General features: G+C 40.4%; 1 protein-coding gene across 1 annotated transcript in view; it reads right to left on the bottom strand.

The window, feature by feature from the left end:
* Positions 1-17,513, bottom strand: part of ADGRB1 (adhesion G protein-coupled receptor B1) — a 285,191-nt gene that overhangs the window by 165,199 nt on the left and 102,479 nt on the right. Inside the window, exons 8-11 of the mRNA XM_070748372.1 lie at positions 15,887-15,988; positions 14,803-14,909; positions 14,094-14,288; positions 1,939-2,007 (exon numbers count right to left, since the gene is read on the bottom strand). Coding sequence (XP_070604473.1) covers positions 1,939-2,007; positions 14,094-14,288; positions 14,803-14,909; positions 15,887-15,988 — 473 coding nt within the window. The remainder of the gene's footprint in view (positions 1-1,938; positions 2,008-14,093; positions 14,289-14,802; positions 14,910-15,886; positions 15,989-17,513) is intronic.

The raw sequence follows: 17,513 nt of genomic DNA, 5'->3' as shown, positions 1-17,513 counted from the left end.
CTAGAGAAAAGGAGGACCAGAGCGGACATGATAGCAGTCTACAAGTATACGAGGGGATGTCACAGAGAGGAGGGGATCACTTTATTCTCCAGGGCACCAGAGGGCCGGATGAGGAACAACGGCTGGAAGCTGACCAAGGAGAGATTCAACATGGAGATAAGGAGGAACTTCCTGACGGTCAGAGCGATCAACCAATGGAACAACCTACCAGCGGACGTTGTGAACTCCAACACTCTGGACATTTTTAAGAGAAGATTGAACTGTCACTTGACTGGTGTACTATAGCAGTGCTTTTCAACCTTTTTTTAGCCGCGGCACATTTTTTACATATACAAAATCATGGGGCACATTGAGTGGGGGGGAGTGGAGGGGCTAAAAAAAGTTTGGACAAAAATAATTATCTCTCTCTTCCTCCCTTTTGCTCTATTTCTCTCCCTCTTTCTCTCTCTTCCTTCCTTCCCCTCTCTGTCCATCCCTCTTTCTTTCTATCTTCCTTCCTTCCTCTCTTTTTTGCTCTCTTTCTATCTCTCCCTCCTTCCCAGCCTCTCTTTCTCTCTCTCTTGCTTTCTTTCTCTCTCTCTCTTGCTTTCTTTCTCTCTCTCTTTCTCTCTTGCTTTCTCTCTCTCTCTCTTTCTCTCTCTCTCTCTTGCTTTCCCTCTCTCTTGCTTTCTTTCTCTCTCTCTTTCTCTCTTGCTTTCTTTCTCTCTCTCTCTCTTGCTTTCTTTCTCTCTCTCTTTCTCTCTTGCTTTCTTTCTCTCTCTCTCTCTCTTGCTTTCTTTCTCTCTCTTTCTCTCTCTTGCTGAGCTTCGCGGCACACCTGACCATGTCTCGTGGCACACTAATGTGCCACGGCACACTGGTTGAAAAACACTGTACTATAGGGTTCCTGCTTGGGGAAGGGGTTGAACCCGATGGCCTTCATGGTCCCTTTCAACTCTAACAATAAATAAATTTACGCCCTTTACATACATAACACTAGTCCCTTAGGACAGGCAAAATTGGCTCTTCTATGAGTTGTGGACTTCAACTCCCAGAATTCCTGAGCCAATTATGCTAAGTTGGGAACTCTGGGAGTTGAAGTCAACATGTCACAGAAAAGCCAACTTTGCCTACCCCTGCATTAAGATACTAACCCTTGATGTGATCACATGATGATCGTGAAGTGCTCAACCACCAAAACTTCAAATCTGGATTGTAAATACTCCCTAGGTGGATCCATCAAAACTTCCACAAGTTGCTAAGCAATTGTTACTACCCCCATTTCCCCGAAAATAAGACGTACCCCGAAAGTAAGGCATGTCAGAGGTTTTGCAGAATTTGCTAATATAAGGCACCCCCCGAAAATAAGGTGTAGTCAAGTTTACATACGATATGGTGGAAAAACATACGGTACCATTCAAAGCTGTTCATAGCGGTACCGTAATAATGTGGCGTCCCCTGCTGGCCCCTTCCATCGCTTTGTACTGTCCAGTACAGCAGACACAGTCTGCTGCTGTCTCACTGCCATTACAGTCTCCACTTCAGTGCGTAGACTGTAGTTCCTCTGGTGGCTGGAAGCTGCAATAGCGGGAGTATACTGTTTGTTGTACCATAGAAGTGCCGTCGTTTGTGTGTGTGCCATACTGACAGGTACCTTACCGTAATCAGTGTACCGTACGGTACACTTTCTTTGGGGGTGTCAGCTTTTCTGCCTGTGAATTTATCTTATTTGAGAAATATAAGGCACCCCCCGAAAATAAGACATAGCACAACTTTTGGAGCAAAAATTAATATAAGACAGTGCCTTATTTTCGGGGAAACACGGTATATAGTTTATTATGCAGTTAGTCCTTGATTTACGACCAACAAGCAACTGGTCGTAAATCAAGGACCACCTGCATTATAAACTCGGAGCAATTTCCAGGAGAAGTTATATCAAGAAATTGAAGATTCACATACCAGCTGAGCCTCTTCCCATTTGTCTCGGTTGTCTTCCGTCAAGATGTTGCTAATTACCTGGACGAAGTTCTGAGAAAAAGAAAAAGAAATCAGAAAGCCAGCGGATTCATCCCTGAAATTGACACACCCCTATTGGCACACCCCTTGATCAACTCTTCATCACCTTCCCCATGTTGGGGGAGAGTTTTGCTCATGCAGAGGTTATCCCACCAAGTAGCCACTATACCTTGTAAAAATATATTTTACTTTTCTTCTTATCAAACTGCTTCTCTAAATAAACTATCACCTTTACACTTAACCACTATAATAAATTATCCACAATACTTTTATATAACTACCATTACATCAAATACTGCAACCACTAACTACAATCCACCCAGCAGAAACCACTCTATAACAAACCCCTCTTTACTATAACAAACCACTCTATAACAAACCACTCTCTATAATAAACCGGGTGTAGAGCCTGGGTGGCGCAGCAGGTAGAGTGCTGTACTGCAGGCCACTGAAAGCTGACTGTAGGTCAGCAGTTCAAATCTCATCACCGGCTCAAGGTTGACTCAGCCTCCCATCCTTCCGAGGTGGGTAAAATGAGGACCCGGATTGTGGGGGCAAGAGGCTGGCTCTGTTAAAAAGTGCTATTGCTAAACAGGTTGTAAGCCGCCCTGAGTCTAAGGAGAAGGGCGGCATAAAAATCGAATGAATGAATGAATGAATGAATGAATGAATGAATGAATGAATGAATGAATAAAAGTGTTGGTTATGACTTATAAAGCCCTTCATGGCATCGGACCAGAATATCTCCGGGACCGCCTTCTGCTGCACGAATCCCAGCGACTGGTTAGGTCCCACAGAGTTGGCCTTCTCCGGGTCCCGTCGACTAAGCAATGTTGTTTGGCGGGACCCAGAAGAAGAGCCTTCTCTTTGGTGGCCCCGACCCTCTGGAACCAGCTCCCCCCAGATATCAGAGTTGCCCCCACCCTCCTTGCCTTTCGCAAGCTCTCAAAACCCACCTCTGTCGTCAGGCATGGGGGAATTGAAATTTCCCTTCCCCCTAGGCTTATAGAATTTATACATGGTATGCTTGTATGTATGAGTGGTTTTTTAAATTGGGGGTTTTTAGATTATTTTAATATTAGATTTGTTTACATTGTCTTTTTATATTATTGTTAGCCGCCCTGAGTCTTCGGAGAGGGGCGGCATACAAATCTAATAAATAGATAGATAGATAGATAGATAGATAGATAGATAGATAGATAGATAGATAGATAAATAAAACCACACCCATGCCAGGGTGTTACCCCTATTATATAGGTTACAGTCAATCAGGTTGCAACACATTTAGCCAACCCATGATTACATACTGATTATGGCTTACATTTGCCTTTCCCATGGTTACAAACCATCTACTTGCATTGTAATATTACCTTCAGGAATAAACTTATTCCTGACACCCAGGTGTGGGCTACTGCCCAGACCGGGGGGGGGGGATGCAGTGGGGTAGCAAAAATGGAGCTCCACCCCAGAGCACCCAATTTGCACTGAAAGATGTTGAAAGAAAATGCATAAGGCATGGCCACAGTGTGGTAGTAAAAAATTTAGTAGCCCTTCACTGCTGACACCCCATCTTAAGGCAAAGGAATCCTTCCCCTCAGATTCATTCATTAAATAATGAGGAGAAATCCAGGACAGCTTTAGATTCAATCTGAGTCGGTCATTGGTGTTAACTTATGTGCAAAGCACCCCTTGAATAGCAAGGATATGCACATGGAAATGTTTACGAGAGTAGTTGTCAATTCAGCCACACACAGATACACTAACTTGAGTTAAAGTTTACTTTAAGAAATAGCACAATCCTATAAACAGTCCAGGTCACACACATAATGGTCCTACAAAGCCCTACGTAGCTTAGGACCAGACTATTTACGAGACCGTCTCCTTCTATATACCTCCAAGAGGCCTATTAGATCACAAGGACTTGGTCCCATCCACTAAACAATGCAGGTTGATGGGCCTGCGGGGGAGCCTTCTCTGTGTTTGCCCCAATCTTGTGGAACCAGCTGTTCCCCAATGTCTGTACCACTCCCACCTTATTATCCTTCCAAACGGCGGTAAAGACCTCGCTTTGCTGGCAGGCCTGGGGGCCATGAATGTAACATCATGGCCAAATTGTAACTGATTCTGTAGCCATGTGTATCTGATTGGATAGTTCACTGAGTTTATTTTGGTTTTACTGTTCTTTATCAACTAATATTTGTCATTTGTTATATTGCATGTATTATTTACTGCGGTAAGCTACCCTGATTCCCATTGGGATTAGGCGGCATAGAAGTCAAATGAATTAAATTAAATTAAATTAAGAATATACAATTACAAAGTCTTCTTATTGATTAACTCATCATTCAGAGTAAACAAAGATATCAAAGTATAAACAAAGCTTAGATACAACAGAGAACAGAATGTCAAAGAAAGTGTGTGTGAGAGAGAAAGAGAGCTGTGACCTCTAGCTCCCTCTTACCGCAACCTGCAACACAACAACACAATTAACCAATCAGAAATAGCATACAGTTAAAGCTACATATAGTGGTACCTCTACTTACAAACTTAATTCACTCCGTAACCAGGTTCCTAAGTAAAAGGTTTGTAAGAAGAAGCCATTTTTTCCCCATAGGAATCAATGCAAAAGCAAATAATGCATGTGATTGGGGAAACCACAGGGAGGGTGGAGGCCCTGTTTCCTCCCAGGAGATTCCTAGAGAGGCGCCACGGAGGCTTCTCCCCACTCTTTCCGGCCATGTTTCCTCCCAGGAGATTCCTAGAGAGGCGCCACGGAGGCTTCTCCCCACCTTCTCTGGCCTTGTTTCCTCCCAGGAGATTCCTAGAGAGGCCCCACAGAGACTTCTCTCCACCTTTTCCAGGCTTGTTTCCTCCCATGAGATTCCTAGAGAGGCCCTATGGAGGCTTCTTTCTGCCTTTTCTGGTTACAGTTTCGGAGGCTCGGGTTTGTAAGTGGAAAATGGTTCTTGAGAAGGGGCAAAAAAATCTTGAATACCAGGTTCTTATCTAGAAAGGTTTGTAAGTAGAGGCATTCTTAGGTAGAGGTACCACTATACATAGATTGTGGGTTTATATATTGCCAACTCAACCGACTGGACAGAGTCCTAACAATTGGGACCAAGGGTTTTAGATTTTTAAGGCATGTAGTCATGGCTATCTATGACTGAAAGACAGATGCTGTGTGAAGAAGACATTGTAAGGATATCTCTCAGATCTACCAACCTATTCAACTGGAGGTGATCTATCCATTGCTGAGCCCGATCTTCTATTCCATCTTTGCTAGAAATTATGGAAAAAGCTCAAGAAAAAATGAAAGTAGAACTTCTAAGAAGGTATGAAGAATTCATTTATCTGGATTTGTTTTCCTCACACAATACCTTCAGTATGGGTTTTGAGAAGCACCATAGTAATGTTTCTCAATCTTGGCAGGTTGAAGAAGGGTGAACTTCAACTCCCAGAATCTCCCAGCCAGCCAAGATGAAAAAAAACCCCATTGCACTATTGTTGTTGTTAGTTGCGAAGTCTTGTCCAACCCATCATGACCCCATGGACAACATTCCTCCAGCCTTCCTATCCTCTACCATCCTCTGGAGTCCATTTAAGATCACACTGACTTCTTCAGTGGCTCCATCCAGCCATCTCATTCTCTGTCGTTCCCTTTTTCTTTTATCCTCAATTTTTCCCAGCATTAGACTCTTCTCCAGTTTGTCCTTCCTTCTCATTCGATGGCCAAAGTATTTGAGTTGACCTACAACTCAACATTGACGTAAAATGCTTAATAGACAAGTGGCATTTGATATTGGGAATTCACCTCCCAGGGGATGGATTATCCTACTGAATGCTCAAGTCTGGAAAAAAGAATACAAATCCCAGCTTTATATTATTTTTAGATTATCTTAGAATACGAACACCAGTGATTTCGGCATCTCAGGCATTAAGAGTTGAGTTGAAACCTCCAGATGTTATACCCAGATGTTCTTCACCACCTCCAAAGTCATATCCAGAAACCTCCAAAGTCATATCCAGATGTTCTTCACCACCATCATCTCCTATAGCTGTCCATCAGCCAAACAGGACAGGTAATCTATCTTCAACAGATAGTCAAGACTACAGAAAAAAACAATTAGAATCAACCTGCCTTTCCCAGAAGACCTGTATATTGCATGGGTCAGAATGAAGGCTGAGAAGGTATCTGAAGACCCTTCACATCTTGGACATAGACTGTTTCAAATTCTCCCCTCAAGATGGCATTGTAGGCCAATGCCCAATTAGACACAGGGACAATTTTTTCTCTCTTGCCCTCACTCTGCTGAGCATCGTCTAATGTCTATGTACACTGCTCAAAAAAGTAAAGGGAACACTTAAACAACACAATATAACTCCAAGTAAATCAAACTTCTGTGAAATCAAACTGTCCACTTAGGAAGCAGCAATGATTGACAATCAATTTCACATGCTGTTGCGCCCATTCAACTTTGTACAGATTATTATTATTATTATTATTATTATTATTATTATTATTATTATTATTATTATTATTATTTATTGGATATGTATGCCACCCCTCTCCGCAGACTCGGGACGGCTAACAACAATGGTAAAACAACATATAACAATCCAATTTGATAAAACAACTAAAAACCCTTATTATAAAAACCCAAACATACACACAAACATACCATGCATAACTTGTAATGGCCTAGGGGGAAAGAATAACTTAACTCCCCCATGCCTGGCGACAAAGGTGGGTCTTAAGAAGTTTGCGAAAGACAAGGAGGGTGGGGGCCGTTCTAATCTCTGGGGGGAGCTGATTCCAGAGGGCCGGGGCTGCCACAGAGAAGGCTCTTCCCCTGGGGCCCGCCAAACGACATTGGTCGACGGGACCTGGAGAAGGCCAACTCTGTGGGACCTTATCGGCCGCTGGGATTCATGTGGCAGAAGGCGGTTCCAGATATATTCTGGCCCAATGCCATGTAGGGCTTTAAAGGTCATTACCAACACTTTGAATTGTGACCGGAAACCGATTGCCAGCCTTCTGCACCTGAGACAAATTCCTTGGATGTCAAACCACCATCGAACAAATAAAATATTTAATTTGGTTCAATTTTGTTTGGAGGGAAGAAAAAAAAAGACAGCAATGGAGCAACCTGCTAAGAATGGAGGGGGAAATTCCCTCAATTTCTACGATGAACTGAGTTACTCATTTATTAATTGATAATTAATAATGATCTAATAACTTTGCATGACAAAATAGCTAGACGTAGAGAGAATTTTTCCCTCATGCTATCACTTTGCTCAACTAATTCTCACAGCACTGTCTTCCATCTAAGGATATTTAATAAATATGTAGTAGAACTGTGTTAATTATTCTGCCTGCCTTTCTTATTGCCGTCTATTATTAGCATTTTATGATTATATTGCTTTGTTGTTTGCATCTACACTGAGAGCTTCTGCACTGGAGAAAAATTCCTTGTGTATCCAAACATACTTGACCAAATAAAGCTATTCTATTTTCCATTCTATTCTATTCTGTTCTGTTCTATTCTATTCTATTCTATTCTAATCTATTCTATTCTACTCTACTCCTCCATTCCACTTCACTCCGCTCCACTCTACCCTAATCAACTTCTGTTCTGTTCCATTCAATTCCATTTTCTCTGTATTTTGCATTTTCTTTTCTTTTCTTCTCTTTTCTTTTCTATTGTGTTCTGTTTTGTTCCATTCTTTTCTCTATATTCTATTCTATTCTATTCATCATTCTGTTTTATCTTATCCCATTCTTCTGTTCTATTCTTTTCTCTGTGTTCTGTATTTTCTATGCTATAATCTATTCTATTCTGTTCTGTTCCATTCTTTTCTCTGTATTCTGTTCTGTTCTATTCTGTTCTATTCATCCTTCTATTCTATTCTTTTCTCTTTGTTCTGTTCCGTTCTATGTATTCTGTTTTTTATTCTATTCTGTCCCATTCTTTCCTCTGTATTTTATTCCATTCCATTCCATTCTGCTCCTCATTCTGTTCTATCCTATCTTATTTATTCATTTATTTATTTATTTATTTGTTTGTTTGTTTGTTTACTTACTTACCTACCTACCTACCTACCTACCTACCTACCTATCTATCTATCTATCTATCTATCTATCTATCTATCTATCTATTTATTTATTAGATTTGTATGCCGCCCCTCTCCGTAGACTCGGGGCGGCTCACAGCAATAACAAACAATATATAACAAATCTAATAATTTAAGAGAAACACTAAAAACCCCATTATTAAAAGCAAACATACACACAAACATACCATACATAAACTGTATAGGTCCGGGGGAGATGTTTCAATTCCCCCATGCCTGAAGGCAGAGGTGGGTTTCAAGGAGTTTACGAAAGGCGAGGAGGGGGGGCAGTTCTAATCTCAGGGGGGAGCTGGTTCCAGAGGGTCGGGGCCGCCACAGAGAAGGCTCTTTCCCTGGGTCAAACCAAACGGCATTGTTTAGTTGACGGGACCCGGAGAAGGCCAACTCTGTGGGACCAAATCGGTCGCTGGGATTCGTGCGGCAGAAGGCGGTCTCGGAAATATTCTGCCCCTTATGCTATCAGTGATGGGCTACCAAAATTTTTACTACCACACTGTGGGCGTGGCTTATTTTATTTATCTATCTATCTATCTATCTATCTATCTATCTATCTATCTATCTATCTATCTATCTATTTAGTCCAATACATAATACACATTGAAGAGAAAGATATGTAATAATATAAGTAAATAAAAGAATAGAAGAAAAGATATAAAAGTATAGGTGAACATATTTGAAAGAAAGAAAAGATAAATGAGATAAGGAGAGACAATTGGACAGGGGACGGAAGGCACACTGGTGCACTTATGCAAGCCCCTTACTGACCTCTATGGAACCTGGAGAGGTCAATCATGGATAGTCTAAGGCAGGGGTAGGGAACGTTGGCTCTTCTATGGCCTTGTGGACTTCAATTCCCAGAGTTCCTGAGCCAATCATGCTAGCTCAGGAATCCTGGGGATTGAAGTCCACATGTCATAGAAGAGCCAACATTCCCTACCTCTGGTCTAAGGGAAAAATGTTGGGGGTTAGGTAATGAGTTCCATGCTTCGACAACTCGGTTGCTGAAGTCATATTTTTTACAGTCAAGTTTGGAGCGGTTAATATTAGGTTTGAATCTGTTGAATCTTATGCATTTTGTCTCAACATCTTTCAGTGCAAATTGGGTGCTCTGGGGCGGAGCTCCAAATTTTGCTACCGGTACTGCGTTCCTGACCATTCCCGTAGGAGCCCATCATGGTATGCTATCCTGTCCCATCCCATCCCACCCCATCCCACCCCATTCCAAAAAGCATTCAAAAGAAAAAAAGGCTATCGTTCTTGGTTATTTTTTAAGAGTGAAAGAAGTCTTAAGCTCATCTAAATTCCGTCCCTACCACGATTGTCAATTTGTCACCGACTGCTTTCCAAAGATGAGATTCCATCAGGGGGTTTTGTCCTGGCAAAGCATCTACTGATCAAGGCATTAACGGGAATCGACTGCCTGGGTGAACACATTCCCTAATCAATACTCCTCTTTGTTACTCCTTAACTGATTCTCTAATCTCCTGTTATCCGTCACGGTTAGGCCTGGGGCTGGCTGATTGCTGATGTTTCAGAACCGATCAAGGATCATCAAGTGCTGCCATCTCTTCCTTACAGATTTTGGGCTTTCGGAAGAATCGAAAGCTTTCATCAAAATGATGAACACTTCATGTTGTCATGCCATCTTTACCCCTGTCGACGGTAAGTGTGACTTCACAGCACACAAGGAAGTATGAAAGAGCTCTATTGGAAGCACTCTGGATCATGGTCTCTCCATCTGGGCCATTTCAAAACACATGGGCTTCAAATTCCAATAATAATAATAATAATAATAATAATAATAATAATAACAACAACAACAACAACAACAACAACAACAACAACAACAGATGAAACAATCGATCACATACTCAGCTGCTGCAAAAAGATCGCACAGACTGACTACAAGCATAGACATGATGCTGTGGCACAGATGATCCACTGGAACTTGTGCCGGAACTACCATTTACCAGTGGCAAAGAACTGGTGGGACCATAAGCCCGAAAACGTGGTCGAAAATGAGCAAGCAAAACTACTGTGGGACTTCCGACTTCAGACTGACCGAATTCTGAAGCATAACACACCAGACATTGTGATCATGGAGAAAAAGAAAGTATGGATCATCGACATTGCAATCCCAGGAGACAGCAGAATTGAGGAGAAGCAGCTAGAGAAATTAGTGAAATACGAAGATCTAAAAATCGAGCTGCAACGGCTCTGGCATAAGCCAGTGAAAGTGGTCCCAGTGGTACTTGGCACGCTGGGCGCAGTGCCAAAGGATCTCAGAGGACATTTGAAAACCATCGGAATTGACAAAATCTACACCTGTCTATTGCAAAAGGCCACTTGACTGGGATCAGCAAACATAATTTGACTGGTGATGAAATACGAAATCCAGCATAGTGCTCTTGTTTGCTGCGTTGCACTGACATAATAATAATAATAATAATAATAATAATAATAATAATAATAATAATAAAAATAATAATAACAACAACAACAACAACAACTATTATTATTATTATTATTATTATTATTATTATTATTTTTATTATTGTTGTTGTTATTGTTATTATTTAGATTTGTATGCTGCCCCTCTCCATAGACTCGTAGAATTGCTGGGGAATTCTGGGAGTTAAAGTCCAAGATTGACTACACTGCTCTGGGATAGAAACATAGAAACATAGAAGTCTGACGGCAGAAAAAGACCTCATGGTCCATCTAGTCTGCCCTTATACTATTTTCTGTATTTTATCTTAGGATGGATATATGTTTATCCCAGGCATGTTTAAATTCAGTTACTGTGGATTTATCTACCACATCTGCTGGAAGTTTGTTCCAAGGATCTACTACTCTTTCAGTAAAATAATATTTTCTCATGTTGCTTTTGATCTTTCCTCCAACTAACTTCAGATTGTGTCCCCTTGTTCTTGTGTTCACTTTCCTATTAAAAACACTTCCCTCCTGAACCTTATTTAACCCTTTAACATATTTAAATGTTTCGATCATGTCCCCCCTTTTCCTTCTGTCCTCCAGACTCTACAGATTGAGTTCATGAAGTCTTTCCTGATACGTTTTATGCTTAAGACCTTCCACCATTCTTGTAGCCCGTCTTTGGACCCGTTCAATTTTGTCTATATCTTTTTGTAGGTGAGGTCTCCAGAACTGAACACAGTATTCCAAATGTGGTCTCACCATCATTCTATATAGTGGGATCATAATCTCCCTCTTCCTGCTTGTTATACCTCTAGCTATGCAGCCAAGCATCCTACTTGCTTTCCCTACCGCCTGACTGCACTGTTCACCCATTTTGAGACTGTCAGAAATCATTACCCCTAAATCCTTTTCTTTTGAAGTATTTGCTAACACAGAACTGCCAATACAATACTCAGACTGAGGATTCCTTTTCCCCAAGTGCATTATTTTACATTTGGAAACATTAAACTGCAGTTTCCATTGCTTTGACCATTTATCTAGTAAAGCTAAATCATTTACCATATTACAGACCCCTCCAGGAATATCAACCCTATTGCACACTTTAGAGTCATCGGCAAATAGGCAAACTTTCCCTACCAAACCTTCCCCTATGTCACTCACAAACATATTAAAAAGAATAGGACCCAGAACAGACCCTTGTGGCACACCGCTTGTAACCTGACTCTGCTCAGAATACTCGCCATTAACAATAACTCTCTGATGTCTATGCTTCAGCCAGCTGCAAATCCATTGAACTATCCAAGGATTAAGTCCAATCTTCACTAATTTATCTATCAGCTCTTTATGTGGAACCATATCAAAGGCTTTGCTGAAGTCCAGGTAGGCAATATCCACGGCACCACCTTCATCCAACACCTTTGTGACATAGTCAAAGAAATCAATGAGATTAGTCTGACATGATTTGCCTTCAGTAAAGCCATGCTGATTTGGGTCCAATAAGTTATTGTTTTTTAGGTGCTGATTTATCCTCTTTTTGAGTAGAGTCTCCATCATTTTAACTACAACTGATGTCAAGCTAACTGGCCTGTAGTTACCAGCTTCTTCTCTATTGCCCTTCTTGTGAATAGGCACAACACTGGCCATTCTCCAATCCTCAGCAACTTCTTAAGAAATTAAGAACTCTCAGTAATTAAATTACTCAGAGTTCTTAAATTTAATTTTTCCATTTATCCAAATCTTCCAATTAAATAAGAGCCAGGGTGGCGCAGCAGGTAGAGTGCTGTACTGCAGGCCCCTGAAGCTGACTGTAGATCTGTGGGTCAGTGGTTCAAATCTTATCATTGTCTCAAGGTTGACTCAGCCTTCCATTCTTCCGAGGTGGGTCAAATGAGGACCCGGATTGTGGGGTCAATAGGCTGATTCTCTGTTAAAAAATGTGCTATTGCTAACATGTTGTAAGACGCCCTGAGTCTAAGGAGAGGGGCAGCATAAAAATCAAATAAATAAATAAATAAAATAAATAAATAAAATTAAAATGGAAACATTTTTAATTTAAATATAAACCCTCATGCCCATGCTATCACACACTGGTGGGGTTCCTGTTTGCAAACTCAGAAAGCCCAAACTGCCCAAGGAGCTGCTGATCCAGTTCTACAGAGGAATCATTGAGTCTGTCATCTGCACCTCCGTAACTGTCTGGTTCGGTTCCGTAACCCAACAAGACCGACACGGACTTCAGAGGAGAATCAGAACTGCAGAAGAAACAATTGCTGCCAACCTGCCTTCCATTGAGGACCTGTAGACTGCACGAGTCAAAAAGAGGGCGGGGAAAATATTGACTGACCCCTCGCATCCTGGACACAAACTGTTTCAACTCCTACTTTCAAAACGTTGCTACAGAGCACTGCACACCAAGACAACTAGACACAAGGACAGGTTTTTCCCCAAACGCCACCACTCTGCTAAACAAATAATTCCCTTACTGTCAAACTCACTATCCACTGTTGAGCTCTCCTGATTCCTAAGAGGTCAGTAAAGAACGTCCATAATTGTACCAGAGTCCCTTCCATCCCCTGTCCCAATGTTTCTCTTTTCCTAGTATCATGCATATAAATATTATAATATCCCTGTATACCACCAATATGTACTTGACAAAACAAAACAAATAAAAAATATTCATTAAGGTTGCACTACTATTAATCATCTCATCGTTTCTATCACCCATTTCCTCCCACTAACGACTGTGTGACTGTAACTTTGTTGCTTGTATCCTTACAATTTATACTGACTGGTTCCTAATATGATTGCTTATTTGTAGCCGGACTATCATTAAGTGTTGAACCCATGACCTTATCTTTCCTTTTATGTGCATTGAGAGCATATGCACCAAAGACAAAATTCCTTATGAGTCAAATCACACTTGGCCAATAAAATTCTATTCTAATCTATTCTATTCTATTCTATTCTATTCCATTCCATTCCATTCTATTCCATTCTATTCTAACATATTCTAACCTATTCTATTCTATTCTATTCTAACCTATTCTAACGTATTCTATTCTATTCTCCTCTCCTCTATTCTATTCTAACCTATTCTAACCTATTCTATTCTATTCTAACCTATTCTAACCTATTCTATTCTATTCTATTCTCCTCTCCTCTCCTCTATTCTATTTTATTCTATTCTAACCTATTCTATTTTATTCTATTCTATTCTAACCTATTCTATTCTATTCTACTCTACTCTATTATATTATATTCTAACCTATTCTAACCTATTCTAACCTATTCTATTCTATTCTAGTCTATTCTATTCTATTCTACTCTACTCTACTCTACTCTACTCTACTCTACTCTATTCTATTCTACTCTACTCTACTCTATTCTATTCTATTCTATTCTACTCTACTCTATTATATTATATTCTATCCTATTCTAACCTATTCTAACCTATTCTAACCTATTCTAACCTATTCTATTCTATTCTATTCTACTCTACTCTACTCTATTCTATTCTATTCTAAACTCACCTGTACATCACTCGTAGTCGGATTGTAATATGCCCTGCGGAAAATCTCAGTCATGTTCCTGAGCACGTCAAAAGTTGACAACAGATCACCACTGTAGCTGGTTCCATCCTGGGAGATCTCCACCAGATTTTGCAAAACGTCCGAGACCCCGTCTCCAATTAGACCCCTCTGAGCTTTTGAAAGATGTTCTCTAGTCTGGCAAGTTAAAAAGAAGAAGAAAAAGACATCTTATTTCATGATATTTCCTTTTTAAAAAAGGAATATTATGTTTTTTAGCATAACCAAACAGAACAGAACAGTTGTTGGAATTGAGCATGTCTAGTTTAATGAAAAAAAGGACCAGGGGAGACACTATAGCAGTGTTCCAATATCTCAGGGGTTGCCACAAAGGAGAAGGAGTCAAACTGTTCTCCAAAGTACCTGAGGGTAGAACAAGAAGCAATGGGTGGAAACTAAACAAGGAGAGAAGCAACTTAGAACTAAGGAGAAATTTCATGACAGTTAGAACGATTGATCAGTAGAACAGCTTGCCTCCAGAAGTTGTGAATGCTCCAACACTGGAAGTTTTTAAGAAGAGACTGGACAATCATTTGTCCAGAATGGTATAAGGTTTCCTGTTGGACCAGGGAGTTGGACTAGAACATCTCCAAGGTCCCTTTCAGCACTGTTGTTAATTGTTATTGTCATTCTGCTACCATCTCATTCTTACCATCATCTGGATATTCCTGTAGTCTATGGAGACACACTTGACATAGGTTGGAAGTGTCCAATAGGCGATGCCATCTTCATCCAGAAGACATCGCCGTAGGATCAACCCTGATGAGAGAAGAAAACCATAACATGAAAAGAAGAGCTCCTGTTCCTCCTTATATTATTATTATTATTATTATTATTATTATTATTATTATTATTGTTGTTGTTGTTGTTGTTGTTGTTGTTGTTGTTGGAAAAATGGTAGTGTTATACATAGTAATACATTAACTTCTTTGCATCAATATTATATTTCTCAAACAGTATCCTTATTATTACCATTTATATCATATAATATAGTAGTAAATCTTACTTTTAGTTTCCAAGTAATTCCAATTTCTAATACATGTACATATATATATATTTACAGCAACACGAAGCTTAAAACTTCAGCCTGATGATGGTGAATGTGATTTCACCGAAACGTTGCATAGACATGCAAAATATTACACAGGGCAAAACCGAAACTCAGAACAATCTACATACATATACCCGTGAAAATCTACGAAAATATATATTTAAGCAAGTGATATAAATAGAGAAGTTTAGAGTTTGGGAAAGAAAAAAAAGAAAGAGAGAAGAATAAGATATGGAAGGAGATAAATCTGCGTATGGCGCAGACGTCTTTAGGTGATACGACATTATGTAAAAAACCCCGATAGAGCGTGTATATGTATAATGCAGTAAATGTATTGTTGTATGTAAAGAAGGAAAATATAAGAGTGATATAAAAATTAGTAAGTATTTGTGTTGGTATGCTATATAATGTATAATCTATTGATTTAAAAACGAATAAAGAGAGATATGATATGGAATCTTTTTCTGATTTGATTAAAATTTAATTGATTTTGGAATTGATTGTAAATTAGTTTGATTCAATTTTGAACGTTCAAAGATAACATTAATATTATTAAACAGAAGGAGGGTGGAAAGGAAAGGGAATAATCAAATCGCTTTATTCCAGCTGACCTCGAACCAGGACTATGTGAGAGGTCATCAAGAGTGGAGCAGAAGCTGAGAACGGGCTGATTCCCACGTCTTACCTGTGGCATTGCGGGGGCATCGGACAGCCGCTGCGTCACCAGCTGGAGTCTCTTTCCAAACCACGGAGGCCAAACTGTCTTCATCACAGATTTCTTGAGGTTCTATCAAGAAAGAACTCGAGAACTTGGAGAACTTGCTTGGAGGAAATTTGGCTAACGCTTCATTTATAGAACACTTCAACACCACCGATAACACAACTACTCTCCAAAAAGACCTTGACGCTGTTTCTGCGTGGTCTAACACATGGCAACTCCAAATCTCAACTAGCAAATGCTCTGTCCTACACATTGGGAAAAAGAATCTGAACTCCAAATACGAACTGAATAATCAAATTATCACAGATAATCCCCACTCGGTTAAAGACCTTGGTATACTAATAACAAAAGACTTAAGTGCCAAAGCCCACTGCAACAATAGAAGCCAAGAAGGCTTCAAGAGTTGTAAACCTCATCCTACGTAGCTTCTGCTCTGGCAATCTCACACTACTTACCAGAGCTTACAAAACTTTCGCCAGACCCATCTTCGAATACAGCTCATCTGTTTGGAACCCATATCGCATCTCAGACATTAACACCCTTGAAAATGTCCAAAGATACTTCACCAGAAGAGCCCTTCACTCCTCCACTCGAAATAGAATACCCTATGAGACTAGATTTTCAATCCTGGGCCTAGAAAGCCTAGAACTAAGACGCCTTAAACAAGATCTAAGTATTGTCCACAAGATCATATGCTGCAACGTCCTGCCTGTCGGCGACTACTTCAGCTTCAACCACAACAACACAAGAGCACACAACAGATTTAAACTTAATATTAACCGCTCCAAATTTGACTGTAAAAAATATGACTTCAGTAACTGAGTTGTCGAAGCATGGAACTCATTACCGGACTCCATAGTGTCATCCCCAAACCCCCAACACTTTACCCTTAGATTATCTACAGTTGACTTATCCAGATTCCTAAGAGGTCAGTAAGAGGCGAGTACAAGTGCACTATAGTGCCTTCCGTCCCCTGTCCTATTGCTCTCCTATATCTCCTATACCTTTCTTCTATTCCTATATCTCTTTTTCTATTCTTTCATTGATATGTTCTATTACTATATCTTCTTTTCTATTATTTCTTAGATATATTTTACTATGAGTATCTCCTCTATAACCTTCATCATGTATTTTACTCTGTGTATATAGATATATACCCACTAAAACCCTCATTGTGTATTGAACAAAATAAATAAATAAATAAATAAAAAATAAATTACAGATTAGCAGAGTTGGAGGGGACCTTGCAGGTCATCTAGTCCAAACCCCTCTGCCCAAGCGGGTGACCCTACACCAGTGATGGTGAACCTATGGCACGGGTGCCACAAGTGGCATGTGGAGCCATATTTGCTGGCCTAGCTCAGCTCCAATGTGCATGTGTGTGCTAGCCAGCTGATTTTTGGCTCACTCAGAGGCTCTGGGAGGGCATTTTTGGCTTCCAGTGAGCTTTCGTGGGGATGCAGAAGGATGTTTCTACCTTCCACTGGCTCCAGGGAAGCCTTTGGAACCTGGGGAGGACAAAACACAAGCCTACCGGGCCCACCAAAAGTTGGATAACAGTCTGTATCTGGCCTCCAGAGGGCCTCTGGAG

The sequence above is a fragment of the Erythrolamprus reginae genome, chromosome 3 (assembly GCF_031021105.1).
Source record: "Erythrolamprus reginae isolate rEryReg1 chromosome 3, rEryReg1.hap1, whole genome shotgun sequence".
NCBI classification, from domain to species: domain Eukaryota; kingdom Metazoa; phylum Chordata; class Lepidosauria; order Squamata; family Dipsadidae; genus Erythrolamprus; species Erythrolamprus reginae.
This window is presented reverse-complemented; position numbering and strand designations above follow the sequence as displayed.